The 26137-nt window shown below is 52.2% G+C and overlaps 8 protein-coding genes across 8 annotated transcripts; 4 read left to right on the top strand and 4 right to left on the bottom strand.

The window, feature by feature from the left end:
• Window positions 1-531: 531 nt before the first annotated feature.
• Window positions 532-1779, bottom strand: A1O3_00560 (uncharacterized protein; the record flags this gene model as incomplete). Its single annotated transcript, XM_007730710.1, has 2 exons — window positions 532-1164; window positions 1219-1779. 2 exons carry the CDS (start codon window positions 1777-1779, stop codon window positions 532-534), a joined length of 1194 nt encoding a protein of 397 aa, XP_007728900.1.
• A 468-nt stretch (window positions 1780-2247) lies between these two features.
• Window positions 2248-3285, top strand: A1O3_00559 (uncharacterized protein; the record flags this gene model as incomplete). The annotated part of the gene is made up of 3 exons (XM_007730709.1): window positions 2248-2280; window positions 2342-2761; window positions 2833-3285. The coding sequence occupies 3 exons, from the start codon at window positions 2248-2250 to the stop codon at window positions 3283-3285; spliced, it is 906 nt and encodes a 301-aa protein (XP_007728899.1).
• Window positions 3286-3984: 699 nt separating this feature from the next.
• Window positions 3985-4939, bottom strand: A1O3_00558 (uncharacterized protein; the record flags this gene model as incomplete). The annotated part of the gene is made up of 2 exons (XM_007730708.1): window positions 3985-4483; window positions 4536-4939. 2 exons carry the CDS (start codon window positions 4937-4939, stop codon window positions 3985-3987), a joined length of 903 nt encoding a protein of 300 aa, XP_007728898.1.
• Window positions 4940-6034: 1095 nt separating this feature from the next.
• A1O3_00557 (uncharacterized protein) lies at window positions 6035-7512 on the bottom strand (the record flags this gene model as incomplete). The annotated part of the gene is made up of 3 exons (XM_007730707.1): window positions 6035-6286; window positions 6360-7418; window positions 7474-7512. The coding sequence occupies 3 exons, from the start codon at window positions 7510-7512 to the stop codon at window positions 6035-6037; spliced, it is 1350 nt and encodes a 449-aa protein (XP_007728897.1).
• Window positions 7513-9178: 1666 nt separating this feature from the next.
• A1O3_00556 (uncharacterized protein) lies at window positions 9179-10643 on the bottom strand (the record flags this gene model as incomplete). Its single annotated transcript, XM_007730706.1, has 2 exons — window positions 9179-9304; window positions 9357-10643. 2 exons carry the CDS (start codon window positions 10641-10643, stop codon window positions 9179-9181), a joined length of 1413 nt encoding a protein of 470 aa, XP_007728896.1.
• Window positions 10644-11418: 775 nt separating this feature from the next.
• A1O3_00555 (uncharacterized protein) lies at window positions 11419-12633 on the top strand (the record flags this gene model as incomplete). Its single annotated transcript, XM_007730705.1, has 1 exon — window positions 11419-12633. The coding sequence occupies one exon, from the start codon at window positions 11419-11421 to the stop codon at window positions 12631-12633; it is 1215 nt and encodes a 404-aa protein (XP_007728895.1).
• Window positions 12634-13466: 833 nt separating this feature from the next.
• Window positions 13467-14948, top strand: A1O3_00554 (uncharacterized protein; the record flags this gene model as incomplete). Its single annotated transcript, XM_007730704.1, has 1 exon — window positions 13467-14948. One exon carries the CDS (start codon window positions 13467-13469, stop codon window positions 14946-14948), a length of 1482 nt encoding a protein of 493 aa, XP_007728894.1.
• A 3556-nt stretch (window positions 14949-18504) lies between these two features.
• A1O3_00553 (glutamate synthase [NADPH]) lies at window positions 18505-25192 on the top strand (the record flags this gene model as incomplete). Its single annotated transcript, XM_007730703.1, has 5 exons — window positions 18505-18680; window positions 18736-18776; window positions 18837-22183; window positions 22241-23761; window positions 23816-25192. The coding sequence occupies 5 exons, from the start codon at window positions 18505-18507 to the stop codon at window positions 25190-25192; spliced, it is 6462 nt and encodes a 2153-aa protein (XP_007728893.1).
• Window positions 25193-26137: the final 945 nt, after the last annotated feature.

Below are 26137 nucleotides of genomic sequence, written 5' to 3'. Positions count from 1 at the left end.
CCGACTCTGAGAGAGAAGTTGACTGACACCGGTTCAGGTGTGGAACAGGTCAAACTGCGAATGCGCAAGGAGAAGGTGAAGGAGATCCGTGATCGAATGCGAATGCGAATGCGCAGGCAGAGCGTAGTGATCAGATCGTATGGAGGCAGGGAAGAAAGCGTGACTTTGAGGAGATCCTACAGTACGGAGGTGTGAGGCAGCTCACCGCTGTAGGATCAAAGACCTATGTTGTGCTGAAGACGGATCTGCATGGAGCAAAGAGGAGAAAGACAAGACAAAAGCTACCTTATGTTGTTGTCGTTCAGATTTTCGTGAAAGGTCTTCGTTGTGTGCAGCGCTCCCTCGCCTTAGGCAACCTCTACTAGGGGGGCACGGTAGAACACTGTTTGGCAGTTTTCAAATGATTTTCATTGCTGCATGCTGCTGCGCTCCTCAGTAGGCTCCTCCTATAAGAAATCATGGCAGCACAATGTTTGGCACGTTTCGCCCATAGCCTATCCCGTTGATACACTTCCCAAAACAAGCTCTCCTCTAACGCCGAACGATGGTCGAGACTTCTGGTACGATGGTGTAACTAGTGGCTCCAGGAAGTAATCTTGCCCGATTGCTTGCCTTCTGGCCCGGTGCAAGGTTATTCTTGGCCTTTGGCACAACCGTTGGATGGATGAATTCGTCTCTCCTCTTGGTCGGGTCATAAGTTGCCCTTACCCAGTTCTTCTTGGTGTAGTCGTCGCTGCGTTGCAAGATCGGCCGGGACCATTCCTCCATGAGCTTCGTGGCTTGTCGTTTGATGGCGGGCTCAGCTCTTTTGGACTTGCGGTAGAACAGTATGACTTTGCCAATCCCAGAAGAGATCAAGGTCTCTTTATTCATGGGAAGTTTCGCCAGCGCCGCGAATAATTCACGTTGAATATTATAAGCGGGAAGGCTGCCGTCGGTGAGCGGCTCCAGAAAGAATCGGACCGCTTCGAGGAGGTTCGTCTCAGGGTCAAGGATTGATTGCACAATATTGTTGCGGTTGAGCAGGCTGACCACTTCCGGAAGCATCTTGAGTTTCTGGGATGCGGGTAGACCTTGTCGGACCAGGTCCCCATCCGTCTCAGCTGCCGCAATCATTCGATTTCGCAGGTCTTCGATTTCCTGGTCCGCCGCTTGCTCCAAGTCCTAGGGGAAAGAGAATTAGAGACACGATCTTCTACCTTGAAATTTAGAACTCACAATTTCACCCTTGCGGATTCGCTTTCCTGATGACTTCTTCACCGCTGCATCCATTGCTCGGTCAAGTGCTCGTCTTCTGCGCTCCTCGGGAGTAAGATCATCTTCGTTAATCTCGATCCGAGCAGGTCTCGGCTTCCTTTCTCCATCGGCAGCTGTGGACTTTCGTGATCTCTTGCCGTCAATCTCCTCCCCACCCGAAAAGCCATCATCGCTGTCTTGCCTCCGACGATTGTTTCTGGTCCTTTCCCGCGTCCTCTCCTTCTTTTTCTTTGGCGTCACATCTTCGCCATCGGTACGCTTGCGTTTCTTGACGTGGATGGCTTTGTTGAGGGTGTCGAAGTCGGGCGCGACTTGCACAGCTGTAGGATCGAAATCTGCAAATTGAGCCTCGTCGACTTCTGAGAGAAGTGACTCGTCGTCCGAGTCGTCAGGGTCGGGTTGCACTGTTTTGGAGGGGTCGTTGAATTCATCATTCAGGTCGTCGAGCTGGTCTTCATTCTCAGATGGTCGATCGAGACCTTCAGCATCTGCTGGCGGTCGTTCGTCTCCGTAGTCACTCATGATTACACCGTGATTGGTTACCCCACGGGATAGTAGGTCTGAATAGTAGGTCTGAGTTCAACGACTGAAGGACAGGCGAGGCAATGTCGATGAGGGTGTCGATCCTGCAGAGTCACGTTGGCGCGCAGGGAATGCGAGGGACAAATACAGAGTACATGATACTCAGGATGCAGTTGACAGTGAAGTTGGTGCCAAGTGGAGACACCGATTCATGCAGTCACGTGGTATTGGACTTTATGACTCGTGCCTTATTATACAAACCCAGACCCTCTACTCCGTATGGATCAGGCTGCCACCGCTTCAGGTACCTACTCCGTGTCCGTGTCCGTGTCCATACCATGATTTTAAAGCATAAATAGCGAGCGATGAAGGTTGTCTTTAATCTTCGACTTTTCTTCCCTTTAACGGATTTTCCTTTGCTTTAACACAATTTTCTTTCCGAATCCCTTATCCATAGTTACTCCAGTCATGGCAGCAGTACACAAAGTGGCCATTTTTGGCGTATGTATCCCATCTACTGACATCTAAACAGATCACAATGCATTCTGAATACCTCGACTAGGCTGGAGGCACAATCGGCAAATCAATCACCTCTGCGCTCGTCACGGACAAAAGCTTCGATGTCACAATCATCAGCCGTGCCGACTCTACATCGACATTTCCAAACGGGATTCCCGTGACACGGACCGACTACACCGTCCCCGCGCTGACTGCTGCTCTCCGGGGCCAAGATGCCGTGGTGTCTGCCGTCGGCGTAGCCGGAATATCCAAGCAGAAAGACATGATGGATGCGGCCGAGGCAGCTGGGGTCCGCCTCTTTATCCTCAGCGACTTTGGCTATGGGCCGGCCCATCAACATCTGCCTGAATTCGACACAATCGGAAAACCACGTCAGGAGGTGCTGTCCTACGCCAGCGAGAGAGCGAAGTCAAATCCGCAGTTCACATGGTCGGCTGTTGCCATAGGAAATCCAATCGATTGGGTAAGAGTGCTGGATGACCTGGGATCATCGTTGCCAACACCAGAGTTCGAAAAGAACTAATGGTTCCGCAGGCCCTGAATGCATTCCCCACCTTGGGCTTCGACTTTGTCAATCGCAAAGCTATCATCTACGACTCTGGAACCGAACGATTCACCGGCACGACTATGAACGGCATCGCAAATGCAGTCGTCGGTGCCTTGAAGCACCCGCAAGAGGTCGCAAACAGACATTTGCACGTGCGTTCCGTCGAGACGTGCCAGAACGAGTTGTTGGCTGCTGTGGAGGAAGTGACGGGCGAGAAGTGGCCGGTTGCACACGAGACGACCAAGGATCTTCTGGAAAAAGGGAGAGCGAAGCTAGCCAAAGGGGAGCGTGGGTGGGTTTTGGATCTGATTGTTGCCCAGCTGTTGGAAGAGGGAAGTGGTCGCTCAATTGTGGTCACCCAAGACAAGGCCGACAATGGCCTCTTGGAGATGCCAAAGGAGGATGTGTTGGGCATGGTTAGAGGGATTCTGAAGGGGTGATGGGGATCCCTGTACCGTGGACATTTCAAGGACTACTAGCGAGATACCAGAAGTCCGAAAAGAAGCAAGCAGCTGCAGGGACACGATGATCTAAAATATAATGTTGGAAAATTCCTGGTTCTCTATCATAGGGGCCTGAGGGACGCCCTGATTATATAGAATAAATAGTGGAGACTTGTAAACGAGGCTGGGGAATGCTCCCCAACATGTCATTGTGCATATTTGATCAGGCTTGATCATGAAAGGAGACTTGTTGGGCGCTCAGAGACAGGAGGAGTTAGCAATCACTCTGTTATCATGAAATAGTAATGTTACAAGAGCTGAGAGACAAGTTCGACTCCCTTTGCACTTTGGAGTCCAATTGTACACCACTCCGACTCCGAGTATCCCGAGCATTTATACTAGTTAGTGCTCCGATTGTGACCAATACTTCGAATGAAGAAGAATTGGCCCATTCTGTACTTCCTTTACTGAAGGCTTACGCGAGGGGTTAGGAGTTGGCAGGAGTCGTACTCAATATAGTATGGGGATGAATGATTGCCAACACTGTCATTGATTCTGAACTAGATAAATTATCTTCAACGCCGTTGCATTCAAACCCTCAGCACATCCTCAGTTTGCCACTGGCGAAACAAATAGGAAAGCAACTTCCTGGAAAACCGTCAAACTGGAGCAGTGATCTTTTCTCTTCCCTTCCAATCATTGCGAAAGCATTGCACTGATGCAGGTGTTGCACTGATATCCTTGCGATGTGCCATTCTTCAGCCAGCAGTTTGCGTTGCCAGAAGAGTTACTCTGCGCCATCTGGTAGTTCCAAGTGACGCCTTTGCATGTCTGCATATGGTCTTGACCCCACTGTGAGAAAAAATGTCTGGCATTTGAACACGCGTACAGGCAATCCGTGATGCTATAGGCGAACAAGCCTACAAAGTCGGCAACCACCAGCGATGAATCGGTGAGATCTGGCACGCCGCTGTGAAAGTCGATACCGCAGTAAAGGCTGAAGGCATTGCTGTATTGGACCTCGATTGTCGACGTGTCCTGTGGGCAGCCAGGGTTCTCCAACGTGCCCACGTAGTATGGCTCGGGGGCGACAAAGTTTTTAAGAGAGGAGGGAAGTGGAAGGCTAGAGGTAGCCGTCGATGCTGAGCTTGCAGAACTGGCAGTTGCAGTGATTGTGACGGTTGAGGCTGGAAGACTGCGGAAAGTCAGAAAAGTACTCTGGCTCCGCCTTTTTCAGTTGTACTCACTCCGATGAGTCGGAATGTTTGTTGGACATTGCGCCAGCAACTCCTCCGCCCACTGCACCACCGACTATGACGGCCGTCACTGCCGCGACGAGGATACCGAACGCGAGGGGCGATAAGCCCCATGGATTCAGTCTGCGAGGCGCCGGCGCCGTCACCGTGTCTCCTGCCCGAGGTGGTGGATATCCAGATGAATATTGGCCATAAGGCTGATTCTGCTGCTGAGAATAGCTTGGATTCACTTGATGGTATGAGTTGTAAGGATCTTGTTGGGTTCCAAGCACAACCTCCGGATGATTCTCATGATCCGACACCGCAGGATACTTGTCCGAAAGTCCGCTCGAAGGTTGTATGGATGACACGTTGTTCGATGAGGCTGTAGTCGGATTGGTAGTCATGTGGGACATCTTTCAAGCCGTGGAGGCTCGAGCTGTGTTGCGTCTGTGGCAGCTCCTCGTCACAATGATGCTGCAAATTTTCGACAGACAGGATGTCAGGTAAGAAGAATCGCGAGATGGGCATTGAGGGTGTAAGGAACAAATGCAACAGTCGAGCCATCGACCCCCGTGTGGCAGCATGCCTGTGCCTGTCCCGAATTCAGGCCTCCAACGACAGTCTCGAAATTGTTAAGCCACTGGCCCCAAAGATCAGAAGGGCCAGACCGTATTAACATGGGAGCATGCCGCCGCTGATGCACAAGGTCCAGGGCCAGGCCTGCAGGCCCTCAGCCCGAATTTCTTTGTGCTCCGGCATGCTGGTAGGTGGCTGGGTGTCGGTTTCAGGCATGCTTGTCGAAATTGAAGGTCGCAGCACGGAGGCTCCGTACAACTGCGCAGGGCGCCTACCGCATGGGGTCTGCTTTAGAGCGAGACCAGTCAATGCCACCGTCTCGAAGGGAGGTTGAGGCAGTGAGACACTGACTAGTAGCACAAAGTAGAACTTGTGTAACAGCTCTGCCGTTTGTCGTACTCTCTAGAGTCTATGGAGTATCCCCCGTACTCCGTAACTCTGTAGTTATAGATGCCGCTGTGATCGGCTCAAGCAGGGTACTCTGTACATTTACCGCCACCTAACCGGTGTACGGAGTATTGTCAAACTGCGCTCACCAGGACCATGCCGCTTTAACCTCCCTGCGATTCCCTCCTCTTGCCTCGACTCATCTTTCGACCTGCCCTGTACCTCACTCTCGCCCTCCTCCCAAGATAGGATCTACCATTGGAACCCCGTCGGTCCATTTCTGAGTCTTGCTGGTTGATTTTTTGCCTCTCGTTTCTTCGAAGGGATGCTCGGCTCTGGGCTGGTCCCGTCACACCGGAATCGCCTTGTTTTGCAAATACCTTAGATACGAGGCTCGACCTCTTCAAATTCTGGCAAACTATGGTCCTTGATGAAATTGTAGACCATGGCTTCAAAAGGTGGATTCGATGGGATTCTGCGGGGTGGCTGTAGGACCAGAAGCGTGAAAGGCGGCACGGTGAATGACCAGGTTCAAGTCTCCGATTTCAGGCGACATATCTGAAGCTCCTTGCCGCTTGTTTCTCCTCATCAGGGATGCCGGCGATTGCATTATCTGGATCGCCTATCGGTACTTCTTCTCCATCTGAGCCACGTTCAAGTCTCCTGTTGGCGTGTTGGAGGATGACGCGCATAGCGAGAGCAAGCACAATGGCACCCATTGCGCACGCCGAGTTCAGAGACATGACGATAACATAACGAGGCGCCGCTCGGCTCGGGTACAGAAGGGACGTCAGGATCTGCAATATGGTCAAATCAGCCTGGAATCCTTTCCCAGAACTCGATTCTGCGCAAGGACAGACCAGGACGTACCTGCGCAAGAGTGCCGGTGGCATTGATGAAAGCAAGAGTGCAAGCGCGCTTGACTCGTGGTCGAATCATGGTCTTTTGAGCCCAAGAAAGGACGATCGCATTGGCACCGTGTCCGCCAGCGATCATGAGGATCATTGCGAAATATCGCGGCCAGGTGTTGAGTGAGGCGGCGCAGATAATGAACCCAATGGTAGCCGCTGCAGGTGGCCAAACAACATGGAAAGAAGAGTTGCCAGTGCGATCGGCTGACCAATTGTTGAGGACAGCAACGAAAATTGCCACCAGGTAAGGAGGCGCTGCGAGCAGCAACGTGTTCTTGTGACCAAAACCTAAAGTCTGCACGATCGATGGAAAGAAGTTGTGTACGGACGAAGCCATCGACAGGAGCAGGAACATGGCAGCAAACACATAGACTCGCCAGTCTTTCCTTGACATGTTGAATCCGTCCTTCCAATTGGCGACATCCTCATCAACTTGACCAGCATCGCGAATCAATCTCCATTCCGCGACTGCGCGCTCGGTTGGGGATAGCCAATGGGTGTTAGAAGGGAAGTTGGGCAGAGAAAAGAAAGAAAGACAAGCGACCACGAATGTCGAGGCCCCTCCGAGCATGAATAGCCATCTCCATGCCTCTAAGGAATACGCTCCCTCAAGTCGATCGGCGAGACCAGCAGTAATCGGACCAGAGACTGCACTGCCCAGCAATGGAGCCGACAAAAGAACAGCGCTCCGAACGCCCAGCTCCGAGCGCGTATACCATGATGATATCAAGAACAGGGCCCCAACGGTGAATGGAGCCTCGACGAAGCCAAGAAAGAAACGTATGAGATAAAGATGCCAGGCCTTGTGCACTAGGCCAGTGCATGCCGAAATAATACCCCAGACCATCATACATGATGGCAGGTAGATCGAAGGCCGTAGCATGGTCAAAACCATATTTGATGGCACTTGCATCAGGATGAGGCCGACGTAAAGGATCCCAACAGCGATGCCGTACTGCGTCGAGTTCAAGTGCAGCGATTCTTGGATGCCAATAATTTTGGCAGCTGCTATAATGCACTGTATAGTGGCATATCAATGACTGCCACTGTTCACGGCTTGAAAGGAGACTCACCCGATCAAAATAGTTGAAGATCAACATCACCCAAGCCATTCCGAGCAGGCGTCTGTCCATCCTCCGCTTCACTCTATGCTCTGCTAGACGGAGCTCGTCTCTGCCTATCTCTTGCACTATGGCGAGGCGGCGTGGTGTCTGTCTGTCTGCCTGAGGTAAAAAAAGGCCGACATCTTCGGGCCTGGATGTAGCTTCCTTCGACCGGATGATAGTCGCGAGTTTGGGATCAGGGGCCATCGCATGCAGAATCAAGACTGAAAAAAGTAGTGTAGAATCTAATGTAAGAAGCCTACCTGGAGAGAAATGCTCGAAAATGGCAAAGAATTTAAGTCTGAAAGAGGAGGACGTTCACCCCTATGTATGACCAGACATTCTGCAAAACCCGGAGTTGAAGACTTATCAAATGAAGCCAGGCTGGTGTCAACTAATGCGTCTCAACAGGTTCTGCATTCTCTATCATACTTTGGGCGCGCAAGTTCCACCTAGAAGATTGGCAGCGAGGGCCGGATCCTGACCGACCATTGGATGTCCCAAACAATTCTTTGAAGGTCCTCGTTGGCACTGGCCAGATACAGGCATTTCCAAACTTACCTTGTACCTACCATGCGCGGAATCAGGCTTCAAGCGCCCCACGTGCGAGATTCATACGCCCGGGAACTGCGAACCAAACACTGTGCTTTGTAAAATGACACTCGACTGCAGGTCGATCGTTCAAAAGTGGAAGGTCGAATAACTGTATCAGGTGTGAGCTGGCGAGGTGGTTTGTTTAGACCGCTACGACTCGAAGGCGTATGCTTCACCGAACTGCCTGCGGGAGAAAGTTCATCTTGAAAACGCGGGTGAACTCCAAGCACAGCAAGGGCACCAGTTTGAATTTCGCAACTCTTTTCACATTATTCATTCCTCGCCGTGAATCTGTCTTCTTGACCAAGGCACCCGGCTGATCAGTCTGCTGGACACTTCTGCGGCGATTTAATAGCCGATTCCACAACCTCACAGACCTCACAGACCTCACACGACTCAGTCGATATGTTCGGCGGCCGTAAGTACATTCGGGGAGCGGAGCCTGTTAGGAAGATATGTCTCGATTCTGACTGTATCGTCCACAGCACAAGAGCATCTTTCCGAGAAGGAAATTCGCGAAGGCGAAAAGAAGGCTTTGGTCGAGGTTCAGATCTTCACGACCGCATGCGCCGTGTTATGGTTTTGTATGTCTACCACTCTCTTCCCTCTCTACCTGGCACACTTGACCTTGCATGATTCTCCAATGGCATCCAACGTGCTGACAGTACACGTATACAGCACCGCATGTTGTGGAATGGGCACGAAAACTCTTCTAGATCCTACACCCCGACAGAGCGAAGGATACCTTGTGGGATGATACCAGCGATAGATCAATGATCATTGACCACATCCAAGAGAGCTGGTAGCCCTTACACTGTACTAGGGCGAGAAGAATGGACATTTAAGAACCGCGGTTCTCTGTTGTACACTATCTTGTACAGTATTTGCGGAACATGGTGCACATGCAAGCCTGCCGTCAAAGGATTTACTTTCTGTAACAAACTGTTCTTGGGATTCTCATTTCGCCGGCGGCGATACCAATCTGCCCAATTACTATGCAAGACTGGCGGTGTTGGTCCTTGTCATCCCACAGGCGTCCAAAAGATGGATGAGACAAGCCCCCCAGGTCAGTTGTTTGGGCCTATCTCCGTCGAGGAGCATCGTTGTCCCTGTCCCTGGATATCTTGTCCCAATCTTCAAATTCCTGTTGGACGAGGTCCAATTCTTTCTGCAAGTGTCGTAACTGTATGTCGTATGCCTCTAGTGTCTGTAATTATAGTCAGCAATTTGGCCTGCTCTAAGATCTTGTCGCGACATACCTTTTTGGCTGCTTTGATCGTTTCTTCGTCTAGTGTGCACTCATCTTCGTTCGCAGATGGTGCAACCTTTTCCATCTCCACCTTCAGTCTCTTCGCTCGTTCTCTGATACCCAACATCCGGGCCCAGATCTCTTGCTGTCTGGCCTCGAGACTGGGATCAAAGACTTCTCGCTGCAATTTCTCCAACTTTGACTTCAATTCTTCCTCTGCGTTGTCCATCACATAACCTCGATTGCGCAGAATCTGGACCTTGACTGCCAATGCAAGGGTTCTCTGCGCTGTTGCGTCTTGTCTTCGCTTGCACTCTTCGAGCCTAGTGGCAATATTCTGGCGGTGCTTATCGAGTTGGACGTCGAGGGATGTGTTGATCTCTTGAAGCATCATGTTGCACCTCTGAATGGCCTCCATTTGTATTTGAGCCTTTCTTCCCAAGTGGAAAAACCCTTGGACGAGTAGGGGTACCCACTCCGGTCCGGGTCGTTTTGACAAGGCCTCCTCCCATTTGTCTTCGTCCTCTCCTGGGCCAGGTCTGTATTTCAATGCCTCTGTCTCAGTTTCGACGTGCTTATAAAGATATGTCCGTAGGGGCGACGACAGGTTCTGAGGATCCCATTTGTTTTTGACAATATTCATCTGTGCTGGAATTGATCTGAAAACATTGAGGCCTCGACCTTCTTCCCACAATGATTGAGACTGAGCTTCGCCTTGTTGAGACTGTCCAAACCTCAATGTTTGATCCAGAGGCCGCTGTGGAGGCTGTTGTTGCTGCTGTTGTGACTGCGACAGCCCAAAAGCGCTCTGTTGTTGCGGTTGTGCTGAAGTCCCGAATAAACCTCCGTTTTGCTGCCGAGCCTGCTGGGAAGCGCCAAAGAGCCCTCCTGTCTGTTGCTGAGGCTGCTGGGAAGCGCCAAAGAGCCCTCCTGTCTGTTGCTGAGGCTGCTGGGAGGTGCCAAAAAGCCCTCCTGACTGTTGCTGCGGCTGCTGGGAGGTGCCAAAAAGCCCGCCTGATTGTTGTTGAGGTTGTGCGGTTCCAAATAAGCCTCCGCTTTGCTGGGTCTGATTAGGAGCGCCAAAGGATCCTCCCGCCTGGGCAGGCTGGGATTGAGTAGTTCCGAAGCTGAATTTCGGTGCATTGCTTTGTTGCTGCTGCTGCTGCGACGTACCGAACAAGGATGGCTGGCTGGCGGGCTGACTGGCTGGCTGGCTTGAGGAAGGATTGGAAAAGGAGAACAGGCTCGGCTTCGCAGGTTGAGACGGGTTCGCCGTCGATGATGCAAAGAGACTCATGGTGAGGTCGATATTCCGCTCTTACTGGCTGCGAGCTTGCGCAGGGAAGGCTTCCACGGTGGCGCAGCTGGCCAATGCATGCAAAGGAGAGTGTCCTTACGAAACTGTAAAGAGTGGCGTTCAGCAACAACAACGTCCGTCTTGTACCTGACTACCTGGCTGAAGGACAGAATATTGTTTCTACCCCAAAGAGAAGTATTGACGCGCAGAGGACGCGCGATGGCTACGGTGGAGTTGGTCGATCAAGACGCAGCACTGAGCAGCCTTGGCGACTCATCAGCCTCGCATTGGACTACTACAGCGTCTCTTCGTGCCCATGAGATCCAAGGCAATCGCGAGACTAGACGCTGTACCTTCTAGAGCATCGCTGATTAGTATCCTGCTCGTATGATCTCGCCTGTCCACCGTGCGGTTTCGCCATAATTTGCGACCATCGATCAAATCGTGAGTACAGCGGGAGCAACTTATGTCACAGCCTGTGCAATCACAACGGCAACGGCAGCGAAAATGGTCAGCGAAAGTCCGGTCTGGATGCAATACTTGCAAAATCCGGAGGAAGAAATGTGACGAGACAAAGCCACACTGTATCAGGTGCCTCAAGGGCAAATATACATGTGATGGCTACAGTCCGCCAAATACCTGGCTTTTTAGTCCCTCGAAGAAGATACTGAATTTCGGTGCTAGCAGGTCGCCCTCTCGATCGCTTGAGTCGCCATTGTTACTGCGTGATGATGGTGGACAGTTGTTGACCATCCTGCAGCCACGTTCAGACGAAATGGACATGGTTGTCAAATCCGACGATTCGCCCAGCTTCACGGTCGAACCTTCCAGCTTCTTGTCCACAGAATTCGACAGGAATTACACTCAATATTTTCTACGGAAAGTCGTACCACTCCTCTCCACGACGAAGCAATGGAACCTGTTTTGGTCGTCCATCGTCCCCCAGGCCAGCTGGCACAATCAATCAATCCACCATGCAATGGTTGCGCTTGCAGCTACTTACGAGTCTAGCATCTCCGGCATCAATCGGAGTAACGAGATCATCCGTCAGAGCAATCTCGCAATCCGTGCGTTCACGGATCGGCATGTTTCTCCCGATATAGCGCTGATAATATGTCGCTTATTCTCCTCCATGGCTCAGTGCACAGGCAACTGGGAAACTGCATTGATTCATATGCAAAGCGGCGGCAAGATACTTATGGAAGAGAGCCAGATCAGTAAGACGAACGGTGAGATCGCGAAACTCATGGCGCCGACATTTCTGTGTGTAACCGAGAACAAGATTGGTTACTTGGACGCTCTCGAGAGAATTCCTTGGACCAAGCGGGCATCACTTTCCGATCTTGAGACTATTCACTCCGAGTACGGGAAACTATTACGCTCGCTGGGGAGTCAGAAACATTGGCGCAAGATCGGATCGTCCAACACATCATTCCTACTCATCTCCTGGAGCATCATGACGCAAGTAGTCTGCTCTATGATGTACCCCGACATTGTTATGTTCACCGCAGAGGATCCGATAGTTCCAGCTACACAAGTTGGGATCAAGTTACTTGAAGCCGGAGCGCTACTGTCCCTTGATGAACTCAAGACGACTTCACGACAATTATTCGACGATTTGCGAGACTTTTTCAGACAGTGTCAAGATGGCACCGTCTTCTGCGCAAATCACAAACCTCGACTGAAGAGATGTGTAGAGAACTTCGTTGTGCAAGCCGCCGAGGTCGAACCTCGGATGACTGCAGGCACATTCTGGCTCGAGGAAGGGGAGGAGGCATGTGCTATCGACGAATATTTACAACATGCTCACCCCGGTGCAGACGTTCAAAGCCGGGCGGGAGGCTCCAGGTGTCGCGTCTCTTCACTGTCCCAGATAGAACGCCCACCAATTCGGACAGAAGATTCGTCACGGGAGCAGAGAGAATATTATCTCGAATATGTCTGCCCCTACAGGAGCGGCTTTATACCGGCATTCACAAACAGGACTTGACATACTTGGGTTTTTGGATGGCTTAACATGGCATGCAGAACAACAAAAGAGGCCGAGTTCGCCGACCACTTTAGTTCACCCCAGCGCCGTAAACGAAGCAGATCGCGTCATGGACCGGATGTGCAGACTGGCGTCTCCTTCAAGACAGGTAGAAGAGACAAGAGCGTCATTTTGAGCCCCTAGTCTGACCGTCTCCGAAAGGACGATGAGGCTTACTTCTCTGAAACTGGACATGACTGCTACGGGGCTGTCATGTGGCCATTGCAACCATCACACTTACTTATTTAGTGCGGCAATACAACTGCCCTATGGCGACAATGTTACTCTCGTGTGTCGAGACCCATCTCCTGCCTTGCCACTGGATTTGCACAGACGGAGACGGATCTCAACTTCAACATCAAGTCTAGAAAGGGCCTAAGGCTCAGGCCAACATACGCCCTAGCCAATCGGGAGCAAGATAAAACGGGTGGAGCCGTCTTTGCCTTAGCATCTGATAAGATCCGTGGCACCCAAGGCATCAGATCACTTTACTTGCTGTGAATTGCTTTCTAGCCTCCACAGAAAGCCCAAACGAGATCAAAAATGCTACTGTACGCCCTGGCTAATCGTGTGCGAGCTTTAAGACGTGAAGAGTATATTTGTTGGGCAGCCGCAGAAGATGGATTATCTATAAGATGGCAAGATTGGAGACCTGTTCCCAGGTCTTAACGTCTTGTTGCAAATACTACTCTGCTTCATGAAGACCTCCAGCGTGGAAGAAGTCGCCGATATGCGGTCCAAGAACACTGAAAAGACAGACGGGATCCCGATCTGCCACTCTTCAGATCTCAACCATGACGAGGCCATCCTCAAGGTCAAGGTCGAAGACACAGCTCCAACAGCAGATGAAGACACAGCTCCAGCAGCAGACGAAGACTTCCTGGTCGCCTTTGCTGAATCTGTCGACCAAAGAGCACCCCCGAAACTGGCCAAGTGTCCGAAAGTGGATTGTGACGGGTGTCCTGTCTGCCACGGGCTTTAATCGCATCATGGTCTCGACCATCATGGCACCGGCCCTCTCTACTATCGATGCCAAACTCGACATGAACAGCGTCGAATCCGTCATGGCAATGTCCGTCTTCCTCCTCGCCACGGCATTTGGCCCGCTGGTCATCGGCCCTCTTTCTGAGGTTTATGGCAGAAAGCCCATGTTACACACAACTAACATCTGGTTTTTGCTGTGGAATGTCGTCTGTGGGTTTGCGCACACAAAGAGTCTGCTCATCGCCGCTCGGCTGCTCGCTGGCTTTGGCGCAAGTGCCGTATACGTGCTCGCCGATGGTGTGCTCGGAGACGTGTGGCCGTCCGAGCAGCGTGGAAAGTCGCTCGGAATCTATCTTCTCATCCCGTTGCTCGGCGCCGCTGTTGGTCCCATAGTTGGAGGCTTCATTACGCAGGGGACGACATGGCGCTGGATGTTCTGGTCGACATCACTTCTCCAAGGCGCAATGATCCTGGCTTCGATCCTACTCTTCGACGAGACCTACGAGCCGGTCATACTTGAGCGGCGGGCCGAGAGACTTCGAACCGCGACCGGTGACCAACGGTTCCACACCAGAGCTGGAAAGCTGAGTGAGGGCCGCTCGCCGCTGTGGGTTATGCAGAGGAGCTTGTCCAGACCGATCCGCTTACTCTTGTTTCACCCAATTGTCCAGGTCCAGACTCTTCTGTCCGGCTTCAGTTACGGCGTCCTATATCTCGTGCTCTCCACGTATTCGGACCTCTGGACGTCAAGATACAATGAATCCATATCTATCAGCGGCCTGCATTACCTCACCATATGCATAGGCGAGGTTGCTGGTGCCCAACTGGGCGGACCACTGATGGATCTTGTATTTCAGCGGTTGCAAAATCAAGCCGGTGGATCCTCAATCCCTGAGTACCACGTCCCATTGATGATCCCCAGCGCTGCCATTACAGCATCTGGTCTCCTGCTGTACGGCTGGACAGCCCAGGCAAAAACGTTCTGGCTCCCCGTCGACCTGGGTGCTGCAATCTTTTCATGCGGCATGCAGATCAACGGCATGTCACTTCAAGCATATGTCATCGACTCGTATCCTGTACACGCTAGCTCGGCGTCGGCTGCGTCGCAGCTCCTGCGCAGCTTGGCCGCTTTCGGATTCCCTCTCTTCGGCCCCAGGATGTATTCGGCCCTAGGTTACGGTTGGGGGAACACCATGATGGCTTTGGTTTCCATCGCCGTCAGCTTGCCTGCGTCGATGTTCATTTGGTCATACGGTGCGAAGCTCCGAAAAAAGGCGCTCGACAGTTATTGAGGTCCAGGAAAAGAGCGTGTTGGATGTGGACACGGACGGGCTGGCTGGCTGGCTGGCAGTTTTGAAGAATGGCAGGAGATTGTTACATTCTGCTCTCGTCGCGAAAGTATACTGATCTGTCGAGAATTTCTAGAAGAAATAGAATCGACTGATAGGGGAAGAGCGGCCAGTAGTTGAGTTGCCAGCAAACCAGAGCAAAGGTAGCTTTATGATATCGGCATGGCTTGCTAATGTCCAAGTCGGGATCTCACATAGTAGTCGTAGTCAAATCCGAAGTGTCATCGAAACCCATGTCTTTATCATCGGATTTGGGTGCAGCAGATCAGCTGTGAGAAGTCAGAGTCCCATTTCTATCGGGGGTTGGACCAAACTGATTCCGAATGAACATCTGGCCCGGATGTACTCGTAAGGTAGGTACGTATAACCTCCTATCCGTACCATTATATGCTGAACATCTTTCCACCTAAGCCTGGACCCACTCAAGAGGGAGCTTAAGTATGTGTGCAGTGCCTAGTATTCATATAGATAAGTAAGTACCCTAGGTACATAACCTAACCAACAAGTTCTAACGGTATACCATCCATGCTAATTACTACCTTAGTAATCCTCATCCTCGGAACAGGGCGACAGTCTCCCAAGACTAGCCTGACCGTCGAGCAAACCACGCCATGGGGATTGTCATCGACACAGTACTCAATCCTACTACGTACTAATAGTAGTTTGTAAACGGTCTACTCTGTGATGAAATCCAACAGAACCGAGTTTAGCCTGGAAGATACACCTCACTGGCTAATAATGGCAGGAGAGCAGGAATGTCCAGGTTCATTCATTGTTCGAATAGGAACTGCCTTGACCGCCTGCTTAGGATCGCGAGGCTCTCGAAACTATGGTAAGAGTGTGGACAATTGTGCGTACCTTCGGTGGGGAGAGATACTTTAGATTCAGATTGCTCTGGGATCCGGCTGTTCTTCGTCAAACGACGGTACCTCAGGTACTCATTAGTTTAGTAGGTACCTAGCATCAATCACTGCAATTGGTGGTCCTCTCCCTAAATGCTCTGTTCAGGACTCATGGGCACATTACACGTAAGTATTTTACAGAGTACAAACCTCTGAGCTCGTGAGACTTCATGAGCTGGGCGAATGATTCGCTTAATTGGCCACGACTTTTCGCACTTCCTGCTGTTGCCGTAAGTACGCATACTTGGTACGCATACTTGGCCAGCGTGGTTTTTCCGTGGAGTCTCGTCAGGCTTGTCCTGGAAGAGGAAAAGCTAGCATTATAACATGTCACAATCCGGGTGGCACCGACGTTGCCCGACAGCAACAGGCAGTCGATCTGCTAGTACTAGTGCTCCGTACAATAGTGTACAGAGTAGCTTGTTTCTTGCTAGGACTGGTGGACTCTGGAAAAGCAAACGCACAAAGACGGCTCTAACAATAGTTTGTGGGACACCCTGGAAAGAATATGAATGCTTTCGAATCAAGGCAACAGGACCGGGACGCTAAGTTAACCAAGGTGCTCACTAACGGCAGATCTGGGTAGATGAAACAAAGATGTACAAATAACAATTCCAGCATTGGTGAGATGCTCAAACTTGCATTGCTTGTGTGGCTCGTCGCCCGCATGCTCCGGCGCTGCCCCACCGAGCCCTAGCAATTCATGGTGTCAGGGTTCGCAGCTTTTGGTCCAACGGTCCAATGAAACAGGCCAGATTAGAATGCGGCTCGGGCGACAAGGCGGGAATGTCATGCAGGGCTGGAGGAGCAGGGTGCCTTGCTGTCCGCGTCCGACTTCGGCAGGGCCAATTTAGTTGCCGAGCGAGGGTGGTGCGTCCATCTCATTAGTATCATTGAAAACAACAGCTTGGTTATGAGCACACGGATATTGGTTTTGCTAGGGAGCCACTCTATACGGGTAGTTTAGCCATTATTTCTCCGGGCCTGACATTGAACCCAGAGCACTGACTTTGGGTTCGGCTGCAACGAGACCGAACTATGTCGGTGTCGTAATCCCGTCTGCTGCTATAGTAGGACCTTGGTCGTATTTTGGATCTTTGCGCCCTGCATAGGTACCTACTCCGTATGCACCCGTCTGACCAAGGACTGCAATCTCAGCCCGGGGTGCAGCTCGCCAACGGCTCGGGGGCCCTATTCCTGGAGAGCCGTATGAAGGGAGCCATTTGCTCTGGTGGGATGATATTGGAGGAAAGGAGGACGTATGAGTACTTCTGACCGTTGTCCCGGAATGTTGGACGGCTCAAATCGACCGCCTTCTTCGTAGAGGATAGTTTGCCTGTTTTTGTGTCAAGGAATGATACCAATCATATCCATACCCGTGGTGACTAGAATTCCCACAGCCATGGGATCTTGCAAAAGCAATCAAAGGAAAAATTTTCTCTCACAAATGGATGCAAGCCGGGCAACCCCGGAAGGGAGAGAACAGCAGAGGGGGACGTCGTCAGGTGCCAGTCAGGGCTCATTAGTAGGCGAAGTGTAGACCAAGGTCGCGGTAAAGGCCGAGGCGGCGACTGCGCACTTCGCACCTGCAAGCAGCAAACCTTTGTGCGAATAATCACGACTACAACCGTGTACTCCGTAAGCGAGGAGGACCTGAGGGGCTTAGGCCTGACTTTGGCTGCAGGTGGAGTGCAGTTATGACACACAGTTTTCTCCGGTGCAAGTGCAGGCAGAGGGCCTGGGAGAGCCCAGCAGAGTGGTCTGGCTGGGTGGTGACCAGCTCTGGCGTCTTGACACTGGAGCTGTCCAGCGTAGAAGGGTAGAAGGGCGCAGAGGCTTTAGGCTCAGGCTAGGGCTCAGGTGGCTCTCGGGCGCCGGTCGCGGCGTGAGCTTCTTCCCTGCGGCGATTGTAAAAGGTAATCGATGCCTAAAGTCACGACGGCGATTGGACACAGACTCCTTATCAGCACATGCAGCATGATGGAGATGCGAGCCATACACAGGCACGAATGCACGCTGCGACAAGGATCCTCCAGACCTCCCCACCTTCACCCACTTCAATCGTCCATCTGTGATGCGCATGGTACGTTACTCTGGCCTCGCTCCCAAGAGAGCGTGTGTCTTCAGTTGAGATCAGGATCTGTGCCCTAACATCCTACAGAGCCGTAGTGACTGACAGTGCGCGGACTGTGACACCCGTCCCCGACCATCACTGTCGAGCACTCCTCCCGACTGACTCTACGGGCTGCGGCCCATTCACTGCTTTGACGGCCGCTAGCCACTAAGAGCAGTAGAAAAGTCCTGGCAAAATCGAGGCTCCAAACCCCACACCGTGCGACCCAATTTCTTCTTTTTCTTCCTTTCAGTCCACACTCTCCCTCCATCCTTCTGTTTACCCTTCCAAGCTCCCAGTCAGTCTGTCCCTCTGTCGTCCCAGGCTCGTAAACTCTCGTCGGAGCTCAGTCACGCTGCCAGCCAACCCTGCCGCCTACCCTTGGCGCCGCCCTCCATACCGCACGGCCTCGTCGTGACCGGAGCGCATTCGCCACCAACCTTTCATCCGACTACCTGGAACGTTGTCGCCTGTCGACCCTAGGATGGGCCCTGTAGTGGAGGAAACACACATTCAAGAAATCGAAACATCTGAGGTGCGGGAAGAGTACACTCCTTATCAGGCCCAGGAGGGCTATGGATGGGGTAAGGCTTTGCCCGAGAAGCAAGGTCTCTATGACCCTAGCCTTGAGAAAGATGCATGCGGTGTAGGCTTTGCTGCGTAAGAACCTCCTCTGCCTTGAAAAGCTGTACCACGGGCACTGACGATCATCCAGCCATATTAAGGGCAAGCCAAGCCACAAAATCATCAGCGATGGTGAGTTTTCTACTCTGGTCTGGAGCTCTGCGACGTCATGGTGTGTCTAACAGCTTGCAGCTCGAAACCTCCTCTGTAACATGACCCATCGTGGTGCGGTCGGTTCAGACGCACGAGATGGCGATGGCGCCGGTGTCATGACATCCATCCCGCACAAATTCTTCGTTAAGAACTTTGCCCGTGAGGTTGGCGTGGAGTTGCCACCCTTGGGTCAATATGCCGCCGGGAATCTCTTCTTCAAGCCAGACACTGAGATGCTGAAACATGCCACTCTTAGCTTTGAAGAGACCGCCCAGTCTTTGGGTCTGCGCACCCTGGGCTGGAGAGAGGTTCCCAGAGACTCAACCCTTCTCGGCCCTGCGGCGCTTTCACGCGAGCCCATCATTCTGCAGCCCTTTGTTGTCCTGGCTTCCGCATATGGCACTGGCAACAAGCCTGAAACCACCGACCCGGAGCACTTCGATTCCATCGAATTCGAACGCAAGTTATACGTTCTGAGAAAGACAGTCTCCCATGATCCTCGGTGGAAACCATGGTTCTACGTGTGCTCGTTGAGCAATAGAAACATTGTTTACAAGGGGCAATTGGCGCCGGTGCAGGTGTATCAGTACTATCATGACCTTGTCTCGGTCGATTACGAAGGTCATTTTGCTCTGGTCCACTCACGGTTTTCAACAAACACATTCCCATCTTGGGATCGGTCACAGCCGCTGCGGTGGCTTGCCCATAACGGTGAAATCAACACCCTCCGCGGCAACAAAAACTGGATGAGGGCTCGCGAGGGAGTTTTAAGCTCCGAGCTTTTTGGTGAAGACCTGGCGAACCTCTTCCCCATCGTCGAAGATGGAGGTTCCGATTCCGCGGCTTTCGACAATGTCCTCGAGCTGCTGGTGATGAACCGTGTCCTGTCCATGCCTGAGGCCGTCATGATGATGGTGCCTGAAGCGTGGCAAGGGAATGCCGCCATGGATCCTGCCAAAGCAGCTTTCTACGAATACTCGGCCTGCCTGATGGAGCCGTGGGACGGTCCCGCCCTATTCACCTTCTCAGACGGTCGTTACTGCGGAGCAAACTTGGATCGAAATGGTCTGAGACCCTGCAGATATTACGTGACTGATGATGATCGAATTGTCTGTGCATCTGAAGTCGGCACCATTGCCATTGAGCCCGAGAGGGTGGTTATCAAGGGCCGTCTGCAGCCGGGTAAAATGCTCCTAGTCGACACCCAAGCTGGGCGTATCATTGATGATTCCGAGCTCAAAGCTACTGTCGCAAACCGACAGCCTTTCCAACAGTGGCTTGACAAACATATCCTGAAGATGCCTTCAATCTACACGTCCCTGGCTAAAAAACTCGACTTGGGCTTCAAACTCACGGAGGAGAGTGTCCAGGAGGATCCCAGACTGCGCGCTTTCGGTTATTCATACGAACAAGTAAGTCTGTTGCTCGGTCCTATGGCAGCCGACTCGAAGGAGGCCCTTGGCTCCATGGGTAACGATGCTCCGTTGGCGGTGCTTGCCCAGCAACCACGACTGCTGTATGAGTACTTCAGACAGTTGTTCGCTCAGGTTACCAACCCACCTATCGATCCGATCCGGGAAGCCATCGTCATGTCTCTGGAATGTTATGTCGGGCCCCAGGGCAATCTTTTGGAGATGGATGAGTCTCAGTGCGCTAGACTTCTGCTCCCTTCGCCAATTCTGGAGATAGAAACTTTCAACGCGCTCAAGAATATTAGTCAGTACAACAAGGATTGGACTGCGCGTATCATCGATATCACTTTCGAAAAGTCCTCTGGTATCGATGGTTACATGAAAGCTCTCGATAACATCTGCGACGAGGCGACTGCTGCCATTGAGGAGGGTGACAAGATCATCATTCTGTCCGATCGAGCCACATCTGAGAACAGAGTTCCCGTGTCCGCGCTCCTTGCTACTGGCTTGGTCCATCACCATCTTGTTCGTAACAAATGGAGATCTCGAGCTGCTCTCATCGTGGAAACAGCCGAGGCCAGAGAAGTGCATCACATGTGCGTGCTTGTTGGCTACGGTGCAGATGGTATCAACCCATACCTGGCTATGGAATGTATCCTGAAGATGAATCGACAAGGGCTCATCAGAAAGAAGCTTACTGACGAACAAGTCATTGCTAACTACAAGGCCTCCTGTGATGGAGGCATCCTCAAAGTCATGAGCAAAATGGGTATCTCTACTCTGCAGTCTTACAAGGGCGCTCAGATCTTCGAAGCTCTCGGTATCGATGATTCGGTTGTTGACCGATGTTTTGCCGGCACAGCCACTCGTGTACGCGGCATGACTTTTGAGCTCATCGCCGAGGATGCATTTGCTTTCCATGAGAGAGGATATCCCACTCGTCACATCCGCGACATCCCCGGATTGTCTGAGACAGGCGAATATCATTGGCGTGATGGCGGCCAGCCTCACATTAATGACCCTGTGAGCATTGCAAACATTCAAGACGCCGTCAGAACGAAGAACGACAAGTCTTACGAAGCTTACTCCCTCTCCGAGTATGAGCAAATCAAGAACTGCACTCTGAGAGGCCTGCTTGATTTCGACTTCGAACAGCGTCAGCCCGTGCCGATTGATCAGGTGGAGCCATGGACAGAAATCGTCCGACGATTCGTCACTGGCGCCATGTCGTACGGTTCCATCTCAATGGAATCGCACTCCACTCTTGCTGTGGCTATGAATCGTCTGGGTGGCAAGTCCAACACCGGCGAGGGTGGCGAAGATCCAGAACGCAGCTTGAAGATGGAGAATGGTGACTCGATGCGATCCGCCATCAAGCAAATCGCATCCGGCCGTTTTGGCGTGACGTCCAATTACCTGGCCGATGCTGATGAACTCCAAATTAAGATGGCCCAAGGCGCGAAGCCTGGGGAAGGCGGTGAGCTTCCAGGTCACAAGGTCACCAACCCGATCGCCCGTACCAGACACTCTACTCCTGGTGTCGGTCTGATCTCGCCTCCTCCTCATCACGACATTTACTCCATCGAAGATCTGAAACAATTGATCTATGATCTCAAGTGCTCTAACCCTCGAGCTAGAGTGTCCGTCAAGTTGGTGTCTGAAGTGGGCGTGGGTATTGTGGCTGCCGGGGTTGCGAAGGCCAAGGCTGACCACATTCTAATTTCCGGTCACGATGGTGGCACTGGTGCCTCAAGATGGACTGGCATCAAGTATGCTGGTTTGCCGTGGGAACTCGGTCTTGCTGAGACACATCAAACTCTGGTGCTGAACGACCTCCGTGGCCGTGTCATTGTGCAGACCGACGGCCAACTCCGGACTGGTCGTGATGTGGCTATTGCCTGTCTGCTCGGTGCCGAAGAATGGGGCTTTGCCACCACTCCTCTCATTGCTATGGGCTGTATTATGATGCGAAAGGTAAGAACTCTACAACTGGGTTTGGAGGTATAAGCATATACTAACTTGTCGGTTTAGTGTCATCTGAATACTTGCCCGGTCGGCATTGCCACTCAAGATCCCCTCCTTAGGAAGAAGTTCCAAGGCACTCCTGAGCATGTCATCAATTTCTTTTATTATATTGCCAACGAACTGCGCGCAATCATGGCGCAGCTTGGAATACGAACCGTGAACGAGATGGTGGGCCGTGCTGAGCTCTTGAAGGTCCGCGACGATCTTCGTACCCCGAAGACACAAAACGTCGATTTGTCTCTCATCTTGACACCGGCGCACTCGATCCGTCCTGGCGTTGCGACGTACAACGTCCGCAAGCAAGACCACAAGCTGCACACCCGTCTTGACAACAAGCTCATCTCAGAGTCTGAACTTGCCTTGGAGAAAGGACTCCCCTGCCGAATTGAGACCGATATCGTCAACACCGACAGAGCCTTGGGCGCCACACTGTCATACCAGATTAGTAAACGTTATGGCGAAGCTGGTTTGCCTCAAGATACCATTCATGTCAACATCAGGGGGTCTGCTGGCCAATCGTTTGGAGCCTACCTTGCTCCGGGGGTCACTTTGGAACTCGAGGGTGACGCCAACGATTATGTCGGCAAAGGCCTCTCTGGCGGTCGCTTGATCATCTATCCCCCACGCAGTGCAGTGTTCAAGGCCGAGGAGAACATATTGCTCGGTAACGTCTGCCTCTACGGTGCGACAAGCGGCACCTGTTACTTCAGAGGTGTAGCAGCAGAGCGATTCGCGGTCCGAAACTCCGGCGCCAATGCTGTTGTCGAAGGTGTTGGTGACCATGGTTGCGAGTACATGACTGGCGGCCGAGTTGTTGTGCTTGGTGAAACCGGTCGGAACTTCGCTGCCGGTATGTCTGGCGGTATCGCTTATGTCCTTGACATGAACCAAGACTTCCACTCTAAGATCAACATGGAGATGGTGGAAGTATCCGGCGTTGAGGAACCTTCCGAAATCGCCTTCCTCCGGGGCATGATTGAGGATCATCACCACTACACGGGCTCGGAACTCGCAGCTCGGATTCTGCTCGAGTTCAATCGTGCGCTTCCTCGCTTTGTCAAGGTTCTGCCTACAGACTATAAGAGAGTGTTGGCAGAGCAGAAGAAGAAGGCCGAAGAAGCGAAGAAGGCAGAGTATCCCCTGCCATTGCTCCCTGGCAATCCTGTTCGCAACCTCCACCAAGAACAGCGTGATCGTGCCAATGACAAGGAGGCCGCCAAACCAAAGAAAGCCGACATGCTTGACATCGAGGAGGGCATCAATGGTGATGCAGACAAGGCCAAGCAAAAGGCCGCCCTGGTTCTCGACAAGACTCGTGGCTTCATGAAGTACTCCCGTCGCAGCGAGAAATACCGCAACCCTAAAACTCGAACCAAGGACTGGGCTGAACTCTCAGCGCGTCTCAGTGAGGACGAGCTCAAGTATCAATCAGCACGATGCATGGATTGTGGCGTACCGTTCTGCCAATCGGACACTGGCTGTCCGATTTCCAACATCATTCCTAAATGGAATGAATTAGTATTCGCTGTAGGAGCCCTACAACTGGCACTGGAGGTATAAACATATGCTAACTTGTCGCAGGATCAATGGAAGGATGCTCTTAACCGCCTGTTGATGACGAACAACTTCCCCGAGTTCACTGGCCGTGTCTGCCCTGCCCCTTGCGAAGGTGCATGTGTTTTAGGAATCAATGAAGATCCCGTCGGCATCAAGAGCATTGAGTGTGCAATCATCGACAAAGGCTTTGAGATGGGCTGGATGGTTCCTACGCCACCCACCGAGCGGACGGGCAAGACGGTTGCCGTCATCGGATCAGGTCCGGCTGGTCTTGCCGCCGCAGATCAACTCAACCGTGCCGGACACACGGTTACAGTTTACGAAAAGTCTGACCGTGCCGGCGGTTTGCTGATGTATGGTATTCCAAACATGAAGCTCGACAAGCGCATTGTCCAGCGGCGTGTGGATCTCATGGCAGCCGAAGGCGTCCAGTTTGAGCTCGGTGTCATGGTTGGTCCGGATGAGAAGATCAGCCTGCAGTCGCTGCGTGACAGCCACGATGCCGTTATCATCTCTACCGGGGCTCAAGTTCCCCGTGACTTGAAGATCAAGAACAGAGAATCCGAGGGCGTTCACTTTGCGATGGAATTCTTGCACGCCAACACCAAATCGCTACTCGACTCTGGGCTGGACGATGGCCACTATATCTCGGCCAAGGATAAGCACGTCATCGTCATTGGAGGCGGCGACACTGGCAACGACTGCATCGGTACCTCTCTTCGACACGGCGCTAAGTCTATCACCAACTTTGAGCTTCTGCCACAGCCTCCGGCAGAGCGCGCCCGCGACAACCCATGGCCTCAGTGGCCTAGAATCTACCGTGTCGATTATGGGCATACCGAAGTCAAACAGCACTACGGCAACGACCCTCGTGAATACTGTGTCATGACCAAAGACTTTGTGGTGGAGGATGGCAAGGTGGTGGGTATCAACACCACTCGAGTGGAATGGACCAAGGGGGCAACTGGTGCTTGGGAAATGAAGCCTCGGGAGGGCAGCGAGCAGTATTTCCCTGCGGACCTCGTCTTGCTCTCCATGGGTTTCCTTGGACCAGACGACCGTCTTTTCAACTCCGAAGTCGAGCTTGACCCGCGCAAGAACATCAAGACACCCAAGAACATGTACAACACCAACATCCCTGGGGTGTTCGCTGCCGGCGATTGTCGTCGGGGTCAATCGCTCATTGTGTGGGGCATCAATGAAGGTCGCCAGTGCGCTCGACAAGTGGACTCCTTCCTTCTGGGCGAAAGTTCCTCCCTCCCCATCACCGGCGGCATTGTGCGTCGGGTTGCACATGACGCTGTCCCCAAATCGAAAGAGTCTAAGGCCCACAAGGAAGGTGACATGGCACATGCCACAGAAGAGTTCAAGCGCACTACCGACGTTAAAGCTGCTGCATGATGGGACGTGGGTGAGTATGTTCGGCCAAATTGAAAAGTATCAACTGTTACATGGGTGGCTTCCTCGATGATTGATGGTCTGGGACGACATGATGAGTGCAGATTCACAGCGAGCCGATAACGCTGACAGCCTTATGAATGGAGGGCGGTCACACACCAGGGGCTTGCATTACGATGGCTCATGTCTTGGATGCTTACGATCGTTTGCGAGCGGGGAGTTTTGTATGTATGGCATCCAAAATCTTCCAGTCGTTATGCGTGTTGTGCACGGTAGAAAGTTTGAGGAGGTTATGGAAATAGGAAAGTGATTTTGTCAATGCCGGTGTCTTTAAAGGGTCCGAGACTGGCTCAGACTGCCAATTGGGATGTAACAACATAGCCAGCGGTAGATAGCAGAATCAAGATAACCCTTCTATGAATTCGGGTGCTCGGTTGCACACTTTCAAGGCACTGTCGTTACCAGTCCTGATTACTATCTCATTCACAGTTCATGTACAGAGTACTCCGTACTCAGGGTTAAACTCGTTCAAGTTGTTGACATATTGCCGTTTTGGAAGTCTTGGCAGGCCGCGGAGGTTCACCAACTTCAAGTTCGGCACCAACAGTACTCGTACATACATAGGAAACTATTGATTGCCCACGATCACCAGGAAGGTGGCCATAGCACTGTCACTTGACACTCGTCAAGTAGTACACAGGCACCTTACCTCGCCGCCGGCACATGTACGCATATACCGACTATCATCGCATCAAAGTGCCACAGAGCGATAGGTGGAGGCCAAGGCTGCGTGTCCGGGCATAGGCAGTGCAATTCTTGTGCAATCCACCGGGAACAGCGGGCCTCGAAGCTCTACCACGAGTTCGACGCGAAAAGGTGGCACTCAACAGCTCTGGCGCGACCAAAAGCCACTGCCAGGGACCCAGGCGGCTTTGCAACCAGGCAATT

The sequence above is a fragment of the Capronia epimyces genome, assembly GCF_000585565.1.
Source record: "Capronia epimyces CBS 606.96 chromosome Unknown aczIQ-supercont1.1, whole genome shotgun sequence".
Taxonomy (NCBI): Eukaryota; Fungi; Ascomycota; class Eurotiomycetes; order Chaetothyriales; family Herpotrichiellaceae; genus Capronia; species Capronia epimyces.
The sequence above is the reverse complement of the archived record's forward strand: the minus strand, read 5'-3'. Positions and strand labels throughout refer to the sequence as shown.